The sequence below is a fragment of the Pinus tabuliformis genome, chromosome 7, assembly GCF_031772625.1.
Source record: "Pinus tabuliformis cultivar Carrire ecotype Pingquan chromosome 7, CPIR1, whole genome shotgun sequence".
NCBI classification, from domain to species: Eukaryota; Viridiplantae; Streptophyta; class Pinopsida; order Pinales; family Pinaceae; genus Pinus; species Pinus tabuliformis.
This window is the reverse complement of record NC_142293.1, coordinates 594,116,205-594,134,395: the sequence shown is the minus strand read 5'-3', so window position 1 is coordinate 594,134,395 and position 18,191 is coordinate 594,116,205. Positions and strand designations below refer to the sequence as shown.

At 37.1% G+C, this 18,191-nt stretch overlaps 1 protein-coding gene across 1 annotated transcript in view; it reads left to right on the top strand.

Moving 5' to 3' along the window:
- The window catches only part of LOC149248826 (putative prolyl 4-hydroxylase 3), an 87,574-nt gene continuing 69,383 nt past the window's right edge, over positions 1 to 18,191 (top strand). The window contains exons 1-4 of the mRNA XM_089458562.1: positions 1 to 836; positions 1,341 to 1,419; positions 2,746 to 2,843; positions 2,939 to 3,036. Coding sequence (XP_089314688.1) covers positions 616 to 836; positions 1,341 to 1,419; positions 2,746 to 2,843; positions 2,939 to 3,036 — 496 coding nt within the window. The 5' untranslated portion in view covers positions 1 to 615. The remainder of the gene's footprint in view (positions 837 to 1,340; positions 1,420 to 2,745; positions 2,844 to 2,938; positions 3,037 to 18,191) is intronic.

The following is an 18,191-nucleotide window of genomic DNA, read 5'->3' as shown; positions in this document are numbered from 1 at the left end:
GTCTGCATTGTATGAAGCTTAAACTTATAACACAATGCCTCCAACTCAATGCCACGTTACAGATCTGACTAGAAAACACAAACAAAGAAAACAACCTCCCACTCAAGCTATCAGAATCAACGCATCTCATACCTAGTCTTCGTGAAAAATTCCCACCAGCAACAAATCTCATTCGTAAGTCTTTGTGAAGGTAAAGCCCACCAACAATCGTATATACTGCCATACAGCCTTCCGCGTCCTCCACAGTTTTCATTTTGATCCAATTCAATTCAGGGCATTCAAAATATTCATTCATTCTCATTTTTCTGTCTACATACGCTCCTGCCATTCTCTTAGTCTTTGTGAAGAACCGCCATATATACAGCCACGCACGTTCTTCTCACTTTTCATTTTGATCCAATTCAATTCAGGGCATTCAAAATATTCATTTATTCTCATTTTCCAGTGTGCATGCCCTTCCGCCATTCTCGTCTCGCAGGGCTTTGAAATTTAAAGGTTGTCCATCCTTGATACAACTCTCTATATAAGGGCATTTATACATCCAAATAGAGTGGGAATTACGACATTATTGCAGTTTCCCAGCTGTTAAAAGCGTAAAAGCAGAGTTGGGTTGGAATGAAAAAAATGGCCAAAGGTGGGAGACCGAAATCGATCTCGGGCAGATCCACGTTTACCCTGGTGCTTACAATGCTTCTCATGTTGTCAATAGTCCTGTTAATGCTGTTGGCGCTTGGGATTGTTTCGCTGCCGGTCAACAGCCGAGCTCCGGACGAGATCGGACATGGAGGCGCACACTCTAAACATTTGGAGGAGAAGAGACTTCAAGAGACAGCCAGGTACATATACCAAGAAATATAAATGTTCACGTTGAGATAATTTCTTTGAATTCTCAATTCTTCTGATTTCAGATCCATGTATCCTCTCTCATATTTTCTTTTTCGATTTCCTATTTTGCCCTGTATTCCTTTCTTTGCTTAATTATCTTTTGTTGGGGTTCTCTGTATAAATTTGTTATGTCAAGGTTTTTTGAAATAGATACTTTGTTTTCCATCAGATCCAGATAGGCAATATTTTCGTTTTTTCGATTACGTAATTTTGTTCTGTCAAGTAGGGGTTTAGATTACTGGGGTGGTTTCTTGAGAGGGGTAAATGCAATGCAAGGTCCATTAAGTCTATATGGTTAATTTCTTGGCAGAGTTTGTTTTAGTAAAACTGTGCATAAGCTATTTTAATTCCAAAGCGGGAATAAATATTTCTTATGCGGTTTTGCCAAAACAAACTTTCACAATATGTGCGAAAGCTTGCATTCTGAAAATTGTTGTTTTTTTGTTGACTTTTAGTGATGGAATGGATGAACCAAAGCAATGGGCTGAAGTTCTTTCATGGGAGCCCCGCGCCATCTTATACCATAACTTTCTGGTATGCACTCAATTCTTACGAATACTTTGTTAAATATAGCTATGCTGATAAATTAACAGATTAATTGGTATATGTACCTTCATTTTGGGCATCGTTTAGCTCACAAATGGAAACAAGCACGACCGACACACCGGCACCCTATGTCATGCTGAGACTTGTATGTTTATGTTTAGAACTTAGTCCACGATTTCAAGTCCTTCGAGTTCATTTTGGACTCTAATGTGGTCCTTGATATCATTATCAATTCATCTGGCAGCGGGTTGTCTTATCTTGGGGTAACAGAAAGTTACTTCGGCCCTGTTTATCTCCTTTGGATTGTCTCAAGGACAGTCTTGCAGCATATTTGGGAAGATTTTGTCTTTGCCATGTGCGATTTTTCTTCCTGCTGATTGCTTTTAACTCCCAAACATATAAGAATATAAAATTTTCAAACCAGGCAAGATGATTTTTAGATAGAAGTTCCATTGTGATATCTGCGAAATACATATCTTGGGATTATTCAGAGCTTAAGGCCAATACAACAACATACTTGTTAAGAGCTGAACATGTCACCTGTGGGAACTGATCCTGGTTGGGGAGAATAACATTCCCAACCAATCACTTGCTCTCTCAACTGCTTGGGCTAGATCCAGTTGACTTATCTAAACTATACTTACCATACATGGATTTGGATTTGGTACATTTAAGAAAAAAGTTGTATTGGAAATCCATTTTGAAAAATATATGGAAGTATACATCTCACAAATACCAAAAAGACATGCAAATTCTATAAAGTTTCCATGAATGTATTTGCACGCACACACACATATGTATGCATGCATGTATGAGGTAAGGAATATCATGGCTTAGGTTAAGGAACTCTCAAAAATAAACCTTAACATTTTTTGTTATTTTAGTATGAGAGGGTTTCTGTCTGATCTGAGTCTAAATTTGGAGGAATTTGTCTGAATGGAATTCTTGGCTGAATTTCCATATGCAGGGCCTGATTCAGGCAAATTCGGCTACTATGATCTAAACATTATGTTTACAATTTTTATTTTGGTAAGGCTAAACACTTTTTTCTGATCAGTTGGGAGCTATGAACCCCAACTGGGCCAAGTTCAACATGGGGAACCATCAAACTTGGTGAACACATGCAGTTTTTTAGGTTCTATGCGTACTTGGGGTTTGAACCTGAATATTTTGCATGACGATGCCCTGTCCTGATGGACTATTTATGTTTACAAATTAAACATGCTATAGCTATTGTGTATAACTGAAATGCAAAAGGTATCAGAAGACATCGAATAATAGTTTCATTATATGCAATTTTTGGTTCCTTCACAGAGTAAGGAGGAGTGTGAATATCTAATTACTCTTGCAAAACCACACATGGCAAAGTCAACTGTTGTGGATAGCGCAACGGGGAAAAGCAAAGATAGCAGGTTTGTTCATCGTTGCATTATCTGTAAGCACATTTTGATAGCTTTTTGATTATGTTGTTGGTTTTGCTCATTCATCCTCTTTTCGTACTCTGCAGAGTTCGTACAAGCTCTGGAACTTTTCTGAACCGAGGACAAGATAAAATTATACGAAATATTGAGAAAAGAATTGCAGATTTCACCTTCATCCCAGCAGGTGTGTAGCTATTGCTGTGAGCTTTTCTTACAATTATCTTTCCTATTTTCCAGTTATTCTGAACTCTTGGATGCATCAATGTTGCTTTTATCCTCTATGGCCATTCAGACGCCTTTCTTATTGGAGCTTAAGGTGCCAGTTTCTCTGTCAGTGAGTGGAAAACGAGTTACATGATAGAAGTTGAATCATTTGAGGATCAGCTGACAAGATCATTGGGTCCCCATTTTACGTTGTTTGGCACAGAGCATGTGATCTAAGATAGTAAGATCCCGTGTCAAAGAAGAGGAAGGAACTGGTGCCTTTATGAAATTTGAACCTGGGATAGGAAGGTGAAACCTGGACAAAGTCATCATCTAATACATGAATTCAAATGTCGATTTTAGTTTTGGATAAAAGCATCATCAACCAAACAATCAAGGGGTTGGGGATAAGGGTTTAATATGAAATACAGTCCTGTGCATGTAAATGATGAAAATTGAAATTGCTCTAGCCTCACATTACAGCTTGTATCTGTTGACATTCTTCATCAGATTGTTCATCTCTGCTATAATACTATGCCAAAGTTCGAGAAATTGTGTACAGTTTTGTTAAACACAAGGGAACAGAGGCAACGCTGTCTAAATTTTAAAGTGCAAACCCTTAAGTGTTTATTACTATCGATGACACCTATGTGATAGCTACAAGTGCTTTTGAAGAAATAAATTAAGAGACATGGTCATCTGCTGCATACAAAAACTGCAGATAATTAGGGTTGTGTAGTTAAAAAGTCCTTTGTTTTCCATTTCATCTATTGGAGTTTGTTCATTTACTAAGCTTGGGATGTGTACCAGTTCTTTAGTAATTTTATTATAAACCCAGGGTTATGTAGCTAATGGTTCTTTGGTCTGTCATTTCATCTGTTGGGGTTTGTTCATTTACTTAGTTTAAGATGTATAACAGTTCTTTAGTAATTTCCTTATAAACCCGGTATTTGGAATATAGGATCTCCATTTCTTCCTTGTCAATTCTTTTCTTGTATTCTTGTAAATGTTCTTTATTTCTTTTAACTCACCAAATATTTGCTATATTCTTCTTTCTTGGCTGTTCCAAATTTTCTAGCGTCTTTTGTATGTTCTTAGTTGTAACATAATTCAGTATGACAAATCGAATTTGTGCTGTTCCAATCCATTTATGTAGTACACAATGAATCAGTACTTCAGTGAACTATGGTTCCACAACTGTGTGATGTGTAAAATTGCTGACTGTTGTTTGGACAAGTTAATAAGGGTATGATTGCTGTCCCTTTTTTCCAAGGAAAAAATTGTCAGTTCTATTAAAGTAGAAGGGAAATCACATTCATCACATCACTTACAAAGCAACAGGTAAGCAGGATAATAAATCTTCTTTCTTCCTAATCTCTTCAAAATCCCTAAGAAAAACCATCAGCACAAAAGAGATCATATCTGATCTATAAAAAATCTGCCACTGTCTCCTGTAGAGATCACACGGGTGTGACGATTAAAAGTTAAAACAGCTCAAATCTGCCCCTTATACAGTCTTTTGAAAAAGCCTTCTAACAACTCTACCAATCTTAAAAACTAACAGGAAAAACAGCAAGATATCAACCAGTGGGATCTTGAAGAAAACAAAACAGATCCACAGCATGACAACTTTAGGAGTAATTGTCTTCATATGCATATGGAGACCCTTCTCTAGTGACTTCAAGGTTCGCCCTTCATTTTACCCTCAGATGATCCTCTTTGGATAACCTATCAGCCTATGTAGGGCTCCAAACAATTTAATCAGATATTTACGCTAAATAGAATCTGAAAGTAATTTTAAAGTTTAACCAGAACTTATAACATCAAAATTCATTAATTTTCTGTTGAGTACTTACCTGGTTTGCTATGGTTGAAGATGCTTCAGAATTGTTCCCGCTCTCGCTCCCGTTACCAAAAGACCAAAACCTCCCAGCCAAACTGGGTACAACTTAGATACTCAGTTCCAAAATGCTTCTCAATTAATGCAATCCGGTCCCCCGTGCCCAAAAACCTAAGAACAATTGAGGCTCTACTCAGTCTGTGACTTTCTCCATAATTTTCTCCTCCCTGCACTCTCCCCTTCTTCCAAGATTACCCTCCTCCTTTTATTTCCCGCCCACTGCTTTCCTCCCATCTCCGTGTCCTTATTTCTGTTACGTGAAACTTTTTATGAAATCAAATCTCATTTGATTTTTTAAAAGATTTTATTGAGTATACAGGATCTAGTTTTATCTAAGATTTATATTATTTAATAAATTAATCTAATTTATAATTTTAATTAAATTATATTATTAATTTTAATATAAATTTAAAATTAACATAATCTTTTAATTAAAGATTTATCATATATATGTATATAAGTTGGTATACATATAAAATTTTAATTTGGTATACTCATTATATTCTGGTCAGATAGGGATTTATTTCGATAATCAATTCATTACCTTAATTTAGTCATTTCCCTGTATTAACCAGTATATATATAGTGCGATATATGCGGGCCTATGCATACGTAGCTATCATATGGATGTCCCGTATGTATGCTAATATTTGTGTTTTGTTTGTAATTTTAGGTGGGTCATTACAGCCTCAGAATTGTTTTATCAGTATACGTGATTGAAAGAAGGATAATCAATCTTCTTTATTCCTCATCTCTTCAGAAGCCCTAAGAAAAACCAACTATCAGCACAAAAGAGATCATATCTGATCTTTACAAAAATATGCCTCTATCTCCTGTAGAGGGGTGACGATTAAAATTGCTCAAATCTGCTGCTTATATGATCTTTTGAAAAAGCAATTAACAACTCTACAAATCTTAAAAACTAACAGGAAAAACAGCAAGATATCATAAACCAGTAGGATCTTGAAAAAAACAAAACAGAACCACAGCATGACAACTTCAGGGGTAATTGTCTTCATATGCATATGGAGACCCTTTCTAATGACTTCAAGGGTCACCGTTCCTTTCACCCTCGGAAGATCCTCTTTGGATAACCAATCAGCCTCAGAGTTGTGTTATCAGTATACATGATTGAAAGAAATCTGACCAAAGTTGCTTGCTATGAATTTAACTTCTTCACCCAGTTTTTTGAGATGGATATTCCACAATTGACCTGTACCTTTCATCCAATCATCACTAAAAGAGAGTCCATAAATCTGAATAGCCCTAACATTGTCCTCCATTGCTATTTAAGCAGCAGCCTCAAAGCCATCAACTCTGCAAAATTATTGGATCCCACCCCCAAATCCTGTGCTGCTGCTGCTATGAGGACCTTGATTGTTGGCATTATGATACAGGTGTTGTCCTTGATGGCAACTCACTCAAAGGTATGATACAGGTGGCAACTCAATCAGATGACAGATCATAGTACAACAGGTCAAGAGAGAGGTATACGCAGGTTAACCTTGATGAAAGTGCGTATACATGCGGATGAGCATAACAGAAGATGCGTATACATACACACGCAAGTTCACAGAAGGAAAGGCGTGTACATGTTGGAAAACTAAGTTTTGGTCCGTGGTATTTGGTCCATGGCATTTGGTCCAAAGTGTTGACCCCAGGTATTGGGTCCAAGGTATTGGTTCAACATGGTTTTGGACCATGGTATTGAGAGAAGCCTAAACCTATATAAGGAGAAGATCATTAGGCCAAGGGGAGCAAGTGAGGAAGTGATGAATATCTGATACGCTGGTTATGGGTTTGTGATGCTTTACTTGATCTGAACCAAGGATGCACTCATGTGGATGATGATGAACGATGGATCGGGAGGCTTGGAATGTTTATCATTATATGGTTTGATTATGGATAGACTAGATCTGAATTATTGACGCATGTTTTATTGTATGAATGTTATGATCTGGGTATGACTGATGTCTGGAACAGCTGCAAAGTTATGAGTAAATATTTGCAGATCTGTACGCGGGTTGGCTTTGGTGAAAGCGCGTATGTATGTTGGTTTGGTTCTTCATAGTAGCGTATACATTATGAGATATGATATTTGAAGTTGCAGTTGGATCTGGTTATTGTTGCAGAGTTCTGTTGTCTGTTCTGTGTTCTGGTGACTGTGTTGTTGACAGGGTTTCAGTGTTTCAGTATTGGGTGATTCAGAGATTGATGATGCAGGTGTAGTTGATGGGTGTATTGCTGTGATGATTAATTTTGTGCTTCAATGTTGTTGATGGGTCCAGTATGAAAATTGGATGAAACGTGGCCTTCAGATTATGGTGTTGTGCTTCAGGAGTATCCAGTATGAAAATTTATGAAACGTGGTCCCTGGAGGAAGAGAGAAGATCGTAGAGTTCTGTAGGCCGGCGCCTACGTACTGGTAAACATATCGGCCAGTACAAGAGCCAGGGGGTTGTAGCTCCCTTCCAGGAGCAGCTGGAAAACGAGTGAAGGTTGGAGCCTTCAGTAGGCCGGCGCCTACGTACTAGTAAATGGATCGGCTAGTACAAGAGCTAAGGGGGTTGGAGCTACCTTCCAAGAGAAACTGGAGAACGAGAGAAGGTTGTAGCCTTTTGTAGGTAGAAGCTTGCGTACTGGTATAAGACTGCACCAGTACATAAATATTGTAAAAAGGAATTTCTTATTAGAGGAAGATAGAGACGAATTGTAGCAGGTGGTTTTCACCCACATTGGGTTTCCACCTTATATCATGGTGTTCATGTGTGCTCCTTATGTGTGATGATCTGTTCTGTTTTACTGCACCTGTTTACTGTTAATATGGTTAATAATGTTCTGATGCACTCATTGAAGATCAACTAACTGAATCATAAGTTTACTGGATATACGCTAGTTGCATTAAACACAGTTGCGTATATACGCGGGTATCCTTAATTGAAGTAGCATATATGAATCTGAGTATGAAAATGAAAAGATTATTGATTTGCTAATACTGATTCACTCCCCCCTCTCTCAGTATTATTTCCAACATTGATTAGGGTCATCAAAAAACCCCAGGCCCACTCCTTGTTGATTCTCAGTTCTTTCATCTGCCTTTCTAGATTTTGAGTCACAGGCAATTCTCAGTTCTTTCATCTGCCTTTCTGGCTTTTGGGTCACAGGCATCTTATATTCTAAGGCCAATTCTCTAACTTGGGATGCCACTGAAAAGATGGATTCTCTTTCTCTTCACAAAGCTTTTAATTTTGAGCTACTATCCATACCCTTGAGCAGGTCAGGTGGTCTCCATTCCTTGAGCTCCTTATCCCACCTTTTTTTCAAACATTGCTTCACAGAGACTTCCTCCTAGCCATTCTTAAAATTTTTGAACTGATCCACTTTTTCTCACAGATGCTTTACATATGGACATTTTATGAGCAAATGAGTTACATTTTCCTCATCTTCCCTACAAAGAATGCACATTCCAGGCCCATGTTTAGATTGTTTCTGCAAATTATTTCATGTTATTACTTTATTCCTATGTTGCATGAGTTTTTGGAGCGTGGGAAAGTTGGGAACTTGGGTACGGGTGTCAGGAATGGCTAGAGGTTTCTCCAAAATTTACAGGAAATGACTAATGGGGAGCGGTAATATTATATAATAAAAAAACTAAAAATAATATATATATATATATATATATAACCAAAATTAATATTGAATCAAAATATTCAAATATTAAAATCAATTTAAATATATAATCTCTCTTATATATAAATATCTATGTTACCGGATCCGTTAGGCCTGATGGTTGGATCCGCGGATCCCTGGATCAGAGACAGATCGGATCTGGATCCGCCCATCTTCTCTATGTGGGTAAAAATTTGTACATCAGCAAAAATTTCTCTCCGTGGGTAAAAAACCGTACCCCTGCACAAAATTTCTAAACGGAAATGTCAACGCAAGTTAAATTTCAAATGTGAAGAAATGGATTAAAAATCCCTTGCGAAAATAAACTAGGAAGTTGCTGGACGTCATAAAATTTATTATGTTTAGGTTGAAATGTATTATTTTTAATACAAGACATTATAAACTTTAATTCAAGTCAATTAAGCTAATGATAAGAATGAGCGGAGAGGGAGTTGGTAGGCCACAATTTATTATTTCTATGTTGACCATATTATAAACTTTAATATAAAGAAATATTATAAACTTTATATTATTTAATACAAATACATATTATAAACTTTAATACATATGACATAATCTACTTGTATTTATTTAAAAAATATTTTATCTAAAGTTTAAAAAGTAAGTTTATATTTTAATCAATTTTAAAGTTTATTTTCAAATTTAAAAATAAATTTTCTAAAATAAGTTTAATAATTTGTTTAATATAAGTAATTATAACTAATAATTAATGTTTAAATATTTATAATTGATGCATTAATTATATTGTGATTAACTTAATAATTATTTTTAAAATATTATATTGAATTTATATATTTAAAATATTGATATGTTTTTTATTTTTATTTTTATTTTTATATAAATTTAATTAATATTTATAAATGATACCTCAGGAATTACTTATATAATAATTATTTATTGTATATAAAAATTACATATTAAAAAATTAACATATGTTTTTATTTTTATATTTATATAAATTTAGTTTTTATTTTTATATTTATATAATTGTAAATTTTATATTTGTTTGTACTTGCCGTTTCCAGATCCTGGCTTTTCAAAAAACTAGTTGATCTGTATCAGAATCTGGATCTGGATCTTGGTAACTTAGATAAATATATTCTCTGGGTGTTTCTCTCCCTGAGTCTCTCCCTTTTATATATATAAAATGTCAAGTTAATTATCAGTTCTTTGACACATGACCAATCTTTGAACAATTCGGCTTAAAAATACAAAGGAACAATTTTACATATGTTTCTCTAGTTATTTTTAAGAGAAAAAGCAAAGCAACTCTAATGTTTAAGCATTGACTGCCACATACAATATGCACACACAATCTTCTGCGATATATATACGTAAACAACAAAATAAATCCTCATCAACATGACATCCCAGATATCGCCCTTATGTTGAGGTGCCGCATGCTTCCTTAACCCATCAAGAGATTGCTCCAGTTTCTCAGTTAAGGATATCGATGTTAAGGATGTCTTTGACCTTTCTTCCTGCGAAAGTTTCAACATAGGTTCATGTTTTGTGGGTAGTTCAGCATATTTCTCTACAGGCTTTGTATTCCCCAACCCCATGGAACACCGAAATTCCAAAAAAACAATTTTCAAAGCTCCCAGAACTTTCACCAGCTCCCGCTGAAAAGGTAACTTTCCCAAACAGTTCCAAAGCTCCTAGGAGCGTGGGAACATTGGAGCGGGTTTCCCACCTCTCGGGAGCGGTTCCAGTGTAACAGAGCTTTATTCATTAAGGCTAGCCACTATTGTTTTTTGGATTTTTCCAGTGCCTTAACCTTGCATAACTGCTTCCACCACGAACCTCTGTTTCAGAACCTAAAGTTTGGTTCTTTGTCCACACCACTATATCTTCCACCTCTGAAATTTTGACATGACGTCTCTGTAAATTCATCCCACCTGATGGCTTCATCTCCTACAAACACTAGAGCTTCTGCCTTCGTCCACCCTTGCTGCCAAATAGAAATATTGTTCTGGTCCACTGCTTGATTAAGAGTGAAAATTCCTCTTCCTTGCAACAATTCCATTAGTCCTGGCAGCCCAAATTCATTTTGGCACCCAACACATGGATCCATCTCTACTGTTAATTGTTCTCCATTTCCTTCTTTATGCTGCTGCTTGTGTTCCTCTGACTCTTTCACTAATGTATAATGGAGATGACTCTCAAGTCTTTTAGCTGCCAAAGACTTCCCAAAATAAATTATGTTTTCCCATCCCCATTCTTCCTCATCTTTTTGTTTGGCTAATATCTTCAGCTGAACTAGTGGAATCCCCTCATTTTGAGTTTTCCCTGACAAAGATATTTAAATACCATTTTTCTTATTCTCTTCAGAACTCCTTTTAGAGTACAGGCCAATATGTGGCAAAAAACTGGTATTGCCTCAAGAACTGACTGAATGAAAGTCAATCTACCTCCCCTTGATAACCACCCGTTGCACCAATTTTGGATTCTTGCCTCTATTGCCCTACTAACCATTCCCAGTCCTCCTTTCCTGTAACAATTTGTTTGAGAGGAAACCCCAAATACTTGAATCTATCATTAAAGCCAACACTTTTGGAAAGGGAAAATCTTCATAACTTGTCTCTCCAAGTCTTCATTCATACCTGACAGAGAACAATTTTCATAAAATTCACCTCCATGGATGTTGCTGTACATTTAATTTATTTATTGCCTTATTGTTTATCCATGAAATGCATATATGGGGAACCACCAGGTCTTCCTCTCATTCCGAGGATGGAAAACAAAGTAAACCAGATTCTGCAGAAGCTCGAGGCTTTGTCAACACAGGGCTCATGGTTGTTACAACAATAAATCATGAATATTTCAACATGTCATGTGTGGGAACTAAATTTGGGTGGGGAGGATAATAATCATTCCTCTCAGCCACCCGAACTAGATCCAATTGACAGACATGCATGTTGCTGTACTATACAGTTCCATGATGTCTTTGATATTCCTTGCTTCCTCACAGATGCATGCAGAAATAGCGGAACATCATCCACAAAGAGTAAGTGGGACAGAGACAGATCACCAGAAAGTACTCCAGATATTTTGTCATCCAAAAGTTCTCTGCTTAATCCCTCATTAACTAGAAAAAATAATAATGGGGAAAGAAGACGTCTTTGTCCAAGTCCTCTGGAGGGATTGAAAAATCTGGATGTTGACTCATTTATTAAGACATCTGAAACTACTCAAGTTAAACACTCCATTATCCAGTTTACTACTGGTAGTGGCAAGAAGAAATCAACATGAATAGAGAACTACTTGATGTACAATGTACATCCAACATGACTTGTCATAGATTTTTGACAAGTCCAGTTTCATGATTACAGCTGGCTCACTTTTTCATTTTATAGAATGAATGCCTTCTTGTGCTGCCCCTGTTGCTTTGTGAAATTTCCCACCCTCCAATAACCCAAATTGCTCTTCTGAAATTCTTCTTGAAATGATTTTTTAACCTTACTGCTATAATTTTGCCAGTATTTTGGTAAATACATTTGCATCAGAGAAGTTGCCCCAAATTCTTCAAAGCTATTAGGGCTGTCATTTTTGTTGATTTCTGGTAGCATTGGATGTGTTCTAAGCCTCAAAATTTGCAGGGAGGCTAGGACACATGTATTCCAGAATACTCAGAAATCGTTTTGGCAAACTCCACCCAGAGAAGGTTTTATTAAAATAATTAATTATTTTTAATGGATGACTAAGTCTAAACTTAGGAAATTAAAATAATTAAAGGATATTAATTAAACTGAGGGTGAAACTTCTAGAAAAAGATGAGGATCAAGCCAAAATGATCTGAACCATTGATTAGAATCTAATCTGGACTGTTGGCTACTCAGTGAGAAGATTCTAAGAAGAGGCTTGATGGGCATTTGGAAAACACTTAGAGTGAGAGATCAAGAGATCGATTTTTTCAAGAGAGAAGCGCAATAGTTGCCGGAGAAGTGATCGAGGTGATTTCTTGTAGTGAGCCACAGAGATAATTTTTCGGAGGAAGTTTTCCTGATCCGGAGAGTGCAAGGTAGAGAGGACAGAAAGACGTCCGGAGAGGCTGACGCAGGGCCACGCTGTGGCAGCATAGAGCTTCAGAGGGAGTTCGAAATTCTGCTGAGGAACAGTCGGGATCAAGTGCGAGAGAAGGGGTGTGAGACCGGGAGGACAAAGGGCCGAAGTTTCCAGCCAGCAGAGGATCAGAGGAGGTGCAGCACAGTCCCAATAGTAGTGATGTAGTGACTGTGTGGGTGTGATGCAATACTTTGTAGAGGCTCACCTCCAACACAGATAAGTGTTGGGTTCTCCGGTGACAGGGTGAGATCATCTCATTATCTTTTTGTCCAATTAGATCTCTGTATAGGATTGCCAGTTTGGGCATCTGAATAATTGTACTAAGAAATTACTACTTAATAATACAAACCCTCAGCTGCTGCATCGGTTTTCCCACATTGGGTTTTTTCAGGGACATTGGTCCAAAACAATGATGTCACTTGTGTGTGTTGTTTCTTTCTTGCTCAGATTCTTGTTTCCGCATATCATTTAAGTTGTGAAGGTTGCAGTTTTATTTATTTCGATGTTTACTGTATAATACTGTAAATAACTTGATTTAGTAGGAGAAATATAATCAGTTGCTGCAGTAGTGATTCTTGAATTCTCGATTTTTCACACTTTTTGGGGATTAAAACCTGAAAGGTGGCATTAAATGTTCCAAGATCTTTCCCTGACTGTGTTTGACCTCCTCTATCACACTTAGAAGTTCGTCTTCTATTAGAACACATTATAAAATTCTATTGGTAGGCCATCAGGTCCTAGATTTTTGTCTTGTTTGAAAGAAGACAAAACAACCTTTAGTTCTTCTTTGGATACTTTCTTCATGATCATTTGATTACCTTCCTCATTTATAAATCTTGGAAAGTATGATGGAAGCTTCACTATAACTGCAATATTTACTCTATTGGGCTCAAAGTATAAATCTTAAAAATCTTAGAAGTTTCACTATCTTTGCAATGTTTAACTTTTGCTTTGATTTGCCTTGTTCATCTCCCATTTTCAGAGTTTATCATTTTTTGTGATTATCAAAATTACGAAAAAATGTTGGTTCTTTCATGATGTGTTTCCACCCAGATAACCCTGCCTTTAATCCTCTATTCTGCATTTCTCCTTTCTATTATCTTTTGTTTTGAACCTTGCAGAGTTTTTGTTCTCTATCTCTTCAGTTTTAGGAAAAAAGACCAGTTGCATTTTGCTCACACAAAAGACAACTCTTGTTCCACTACTTAAAGTCCTTTATCAATGTCTTTGTACTTTTAAACTGCCCATGTTGCTACTGCTTTTTTTTTCAAAGGCTCTGCAAATTGGAAGCTTGCGGTATGCCTTGAAGGTGTATAGTTTCTTTCGCCTTATCTAGTAGGATCAAACTTAATGGGAGCTGCTGGATTTGAGTCTCTTTTATCAATCTAAAGGAGTATGGGAAGATGGTCTGATCCTTGTACATCCACCCAAGAACAACTATTTTCTACTTCCATTAATAGCTTTTCCAAGGCAAGAAATTTATCTCGCATCTTTGAAACTCAATTTGCTCCCAATCTATTATTTCTTTAGGTATGAACCTTCTTTATTGGTTCCACTTGCACCAGACCTACCTCCTCTAATTTGTGTCTAAGGAGTTTTGCAGTCTGATTTTGCATTGGCCCCCCATCTGTTAGAGTCATTTAGTGCAAAATTTAAATTCCCCACTATAATGATCTTGTGCTACCTTGCTAACTCCTGGGCAAAAAGATTATCCCAGAAAGTATTCTTGTGATGTCCCAGGGTAATTTTGCCCTTAGGGTTTCTTAGACACTAGGGTTTCCAACAAATTCGTCCACTTATTCAAAATTGAAATAAACAGTTCATTCAACAGTAAAAGTACTAATTCAGGAATAAGCAAAATGATTCTTAAACCCACAACAGATAAGACTGATCATCCAGCAACAAGAATTACAATGTTCCACCAATTTCAGTACTGTATTCAACCATTAATGAATTTGACAAACATACCAGTATGAAGCCGAATTTTAGCTGACTAATTATTAGTTGCAATTTACCCTAGACTCCCTTAATAATTGACCTGAACTATTTTGTACTGGTCTGCAAACTAGAAGGGCAATTGTGATAAGTTCGGTTGCTTCCCTGATGACATCTGTAGTTGGAGGTGCCACTTTTGAAGCAACTGGCGGGGTTAGAGAGTCCTGCAGTTATATGAATGTTCCCTGTAGTGATTCATAGCCCCTAGGAGGGCTGAATGTTGGTTGATCTTATCCAGAAAAGCTCGATCTTGTGAAAACTCCTTTAGAATGAAATCGCACCCTAGGATGGGCCGAAACCTTAGAAAATCATTCCTGAATCAGTGTGGCTTCCTGATCCTGCTCTTCACTGTCCTTGAAATGCCAATTTTGTCCACAATAAATTCGACTGTCTTCTTGTGACTGGATTGCTGCCAAAGATTGGGGCCCTCGGCCCTGTGGTTGCGACCCTCGGCCCTGTGGCTGTGGCGCTGCAACCCCTGCGGCTTGTGACTTCGACCCTTGACTGTGACACTGCGGCTTGCGAAACTCACTGCTTCTGCGAATTTACCAAAGAAACTTCTTAACCATGCACTGAGTTTGCTCCGAGAGAGGTTGTGCCAGATCAGAGTATAATCTTCAATCCTTGAACCAAACTAGAACTACTTCAATGATCTCTGCTAGAACAAAAGAAAGGGTGACTAGGTAGGGTGGGATCACCTCCACCGAAACTAGTGAAAGAAGAAATAGGGGTCTTAAAACCCCCAGAGCCTCAAGCTCAAAGAAAACAGAGACAAATTAATCCAATCCAATGATGTCCAAACGATTCTAACTCTTGTATTTATAGATTTCCTTCATGGGCTCCCAAATGTAAGGGGTTGTGGACATAGTTTTAAAAACCGGCTGGCTTGAATCAGAAATCGGTCAAACTGGTCGGTTCGTTGGGTGATTGGGTCAAATCGAAAAAAACCCGATTTATGGGCCTTTTTCGCCAAAAAACCACAAAAATCGGCCCAAACCAGCTGGTTTATTGCCAGACCAGCTACAGATCCCACAAAATGCAATTTTCTGAGTTTTGATGCTGTTTTGAGGGAAATTTGGAGTTGTTTCCCTCCAAATACAATCTGTTTAAGAAAAGCATGCCTTCCATCTCACTTGCCTCACACATATCAACCCTAACAACACTAGCAATCAATGCAAATGGTAATGTTAAATTCCTAAAGTAAAAGTGACATTTCCTTTATTTTTCATTTTCATCCTTTTACTTAATTTTTTAACATCACCATGAAATGACTCGGGATGTTTGAGAGTGGTTTCGACCTCATTGGATTTCATATAGAGAAACTAGAATTTTAGAGTTCACTCAAAATTCAACAAGGATTTCATGGTTTGGGGGTTTGCAATGTTTCCATTTGTTTCTATCATGCATGAGGGTATGAGATTGGCATTTGATCAAGAGCATGAAGCCCTTTAAGGACCTTGATGTTGGTGGCATTGATTTTTAAACTTTGTTGATGTTGGTGGCATTGATTTTTAAACTTTGTTGATGTTGGTGGTATTGATTGTTGAACTCCTCTACCATGGCCTTAACAATAATGTACCCTTCACTGAAAGGAAAATAATTGGTTAGGGATGCTAAGCTTTTTCTACCACTTTATAAGGTTAAGGAGACGAACTCTTCACTCAAACCAAAATCACTAGTTAGGCATGTTAAACTTTAATTTCTATCATATTATAAGGTTGAGCAATCTAAGTCTGAAGACTTTGAGCGAGATGATGTTTATGTATCTCTTGTTGATGATCCCATTTTTAGTAGTGCTGAATCAATGATGAGTTCCATCAGTGGTCATGTTGATCAATTATTTGTAGTTTTGATGTCTATTTTTGTTGCTAATACTACCACTACTGCTAAGGTTGCATAGGAGTTTTAGGAGTCGTCAAACACTCAGCCAGATTATTTATGTAGCTCATGTTGATGATCCCTTGTCTAGTAGTGGTGATGAGTTTGATCATGATGAGGAGTGATCATGCTGATCACTGATATGTAGACTTGTAGTAGGCCAGTGACCCCATAGCTTATAACATTGTTTTTGGACTCTAGAGGCCATTTAGAGCCTCATTGCTTATGTATTATGTTGCTGATATGTATTGCACTCAGTGCCAATTTAATATATTCACCTTTATCTGGTATATAGATGAGCAACTTTGTATATTTTATCTCTATTGGTTTGAAATCATGGTTTGAAATCTTAAATATAGCTTTTTCCATTAAAAATTAAGTATTTCATATATTTTTTTAAAGATTGGTTCATTGAGATTTGACCAGTCCCGGTTTGACTGGTTCCGGTTTTTAAAACTATGGTTGTGAATGCCACCCCAATTTTGGGTTTTTTTCTCCAACTGCCCCAAAACTTACCCCATCCCATGTTGCCCAAACATTGGGTAATTTGAGGTTTTCCCCTTTATCAAAGACTATAGCCTATGGGGATTGATAGGATATTTTGTCCCTTGGACAATTAATCCACGGGGGACATTACAGTCCTCCCTTCCTGACATTGCTTGTCCTCAAGCAATGGCATGTCTGGGTGCTGCATAATTTCCACTTCAAATTTTAAGAATAGGAGACTTCTTTCCGCCCTTATTGCTGTCATATCAGCACCCTCCTTTTCTTCCAGCTACCCCATAATCATACTGCTGGTTGATGATGCCATCATGTAAGAATTGTTGCTTATACCCTCCAAATCATAGGTGAGTTCTGGGTGTAAAACTGTGTGTTACTGCTGAAGTGAGTTTTATGTTAGCCGAATTTTCTGCTCTCATCATAGTAACAATCTTCAAAAGGTTGTAGGAAGTTGATTTCCCTTTTGGTGGTAGTAGGTTTACAATAAATTCTACAAACTTTCCATATTTTTCTGTTGTCTTTTTTTCATTATGAAGTGACCCCTTTTCATCTTTTAAGGCGCTGTCTTCTATGCATGGTTGGGCTTTTTGTTGAATTTAGCGAGAAAAGTGATTCCTTGATTTGTGCCTTAATTCAAGGAGTCACAGTCGAGTTCCTAAAGTTGAAAGTCAAGTTTAATTATTTTCTAGTGTGAGTTAGTTTGGAAACTAAAAGAACAAGTGGAATTAGCCTCCTAAATTTTAGGAGGCATTAGTTAACAAGTTGTCTTAACTGTTGTTAACTAGAAAAGCCCAGTTCAACTTTCCAAACATAGAACTCACTAATTTTAACCATTCGAATTGCCTTTAAAAGGAGGAATGAAGGCACATGTTTAATTATTGTTTTGGTGAGCACGAGTTGGTGAGACCAAGCAATAGGAAGCACAAGTTTGCGTGTGGAGCTTGCGAGAGGAATTGCGTGGAGCTTCTCTTGTGAGTGTACAAGAAAAGCTTGTGCACAAGATTTATAGAAGAGCATAAATCAATATTCTTGCAGGTGCTTTCAAGCCTAGTTTAAGGTTGAGAGAAGGTTGTATTCTCTATTGAAACAATGTATTGTAAGAGATC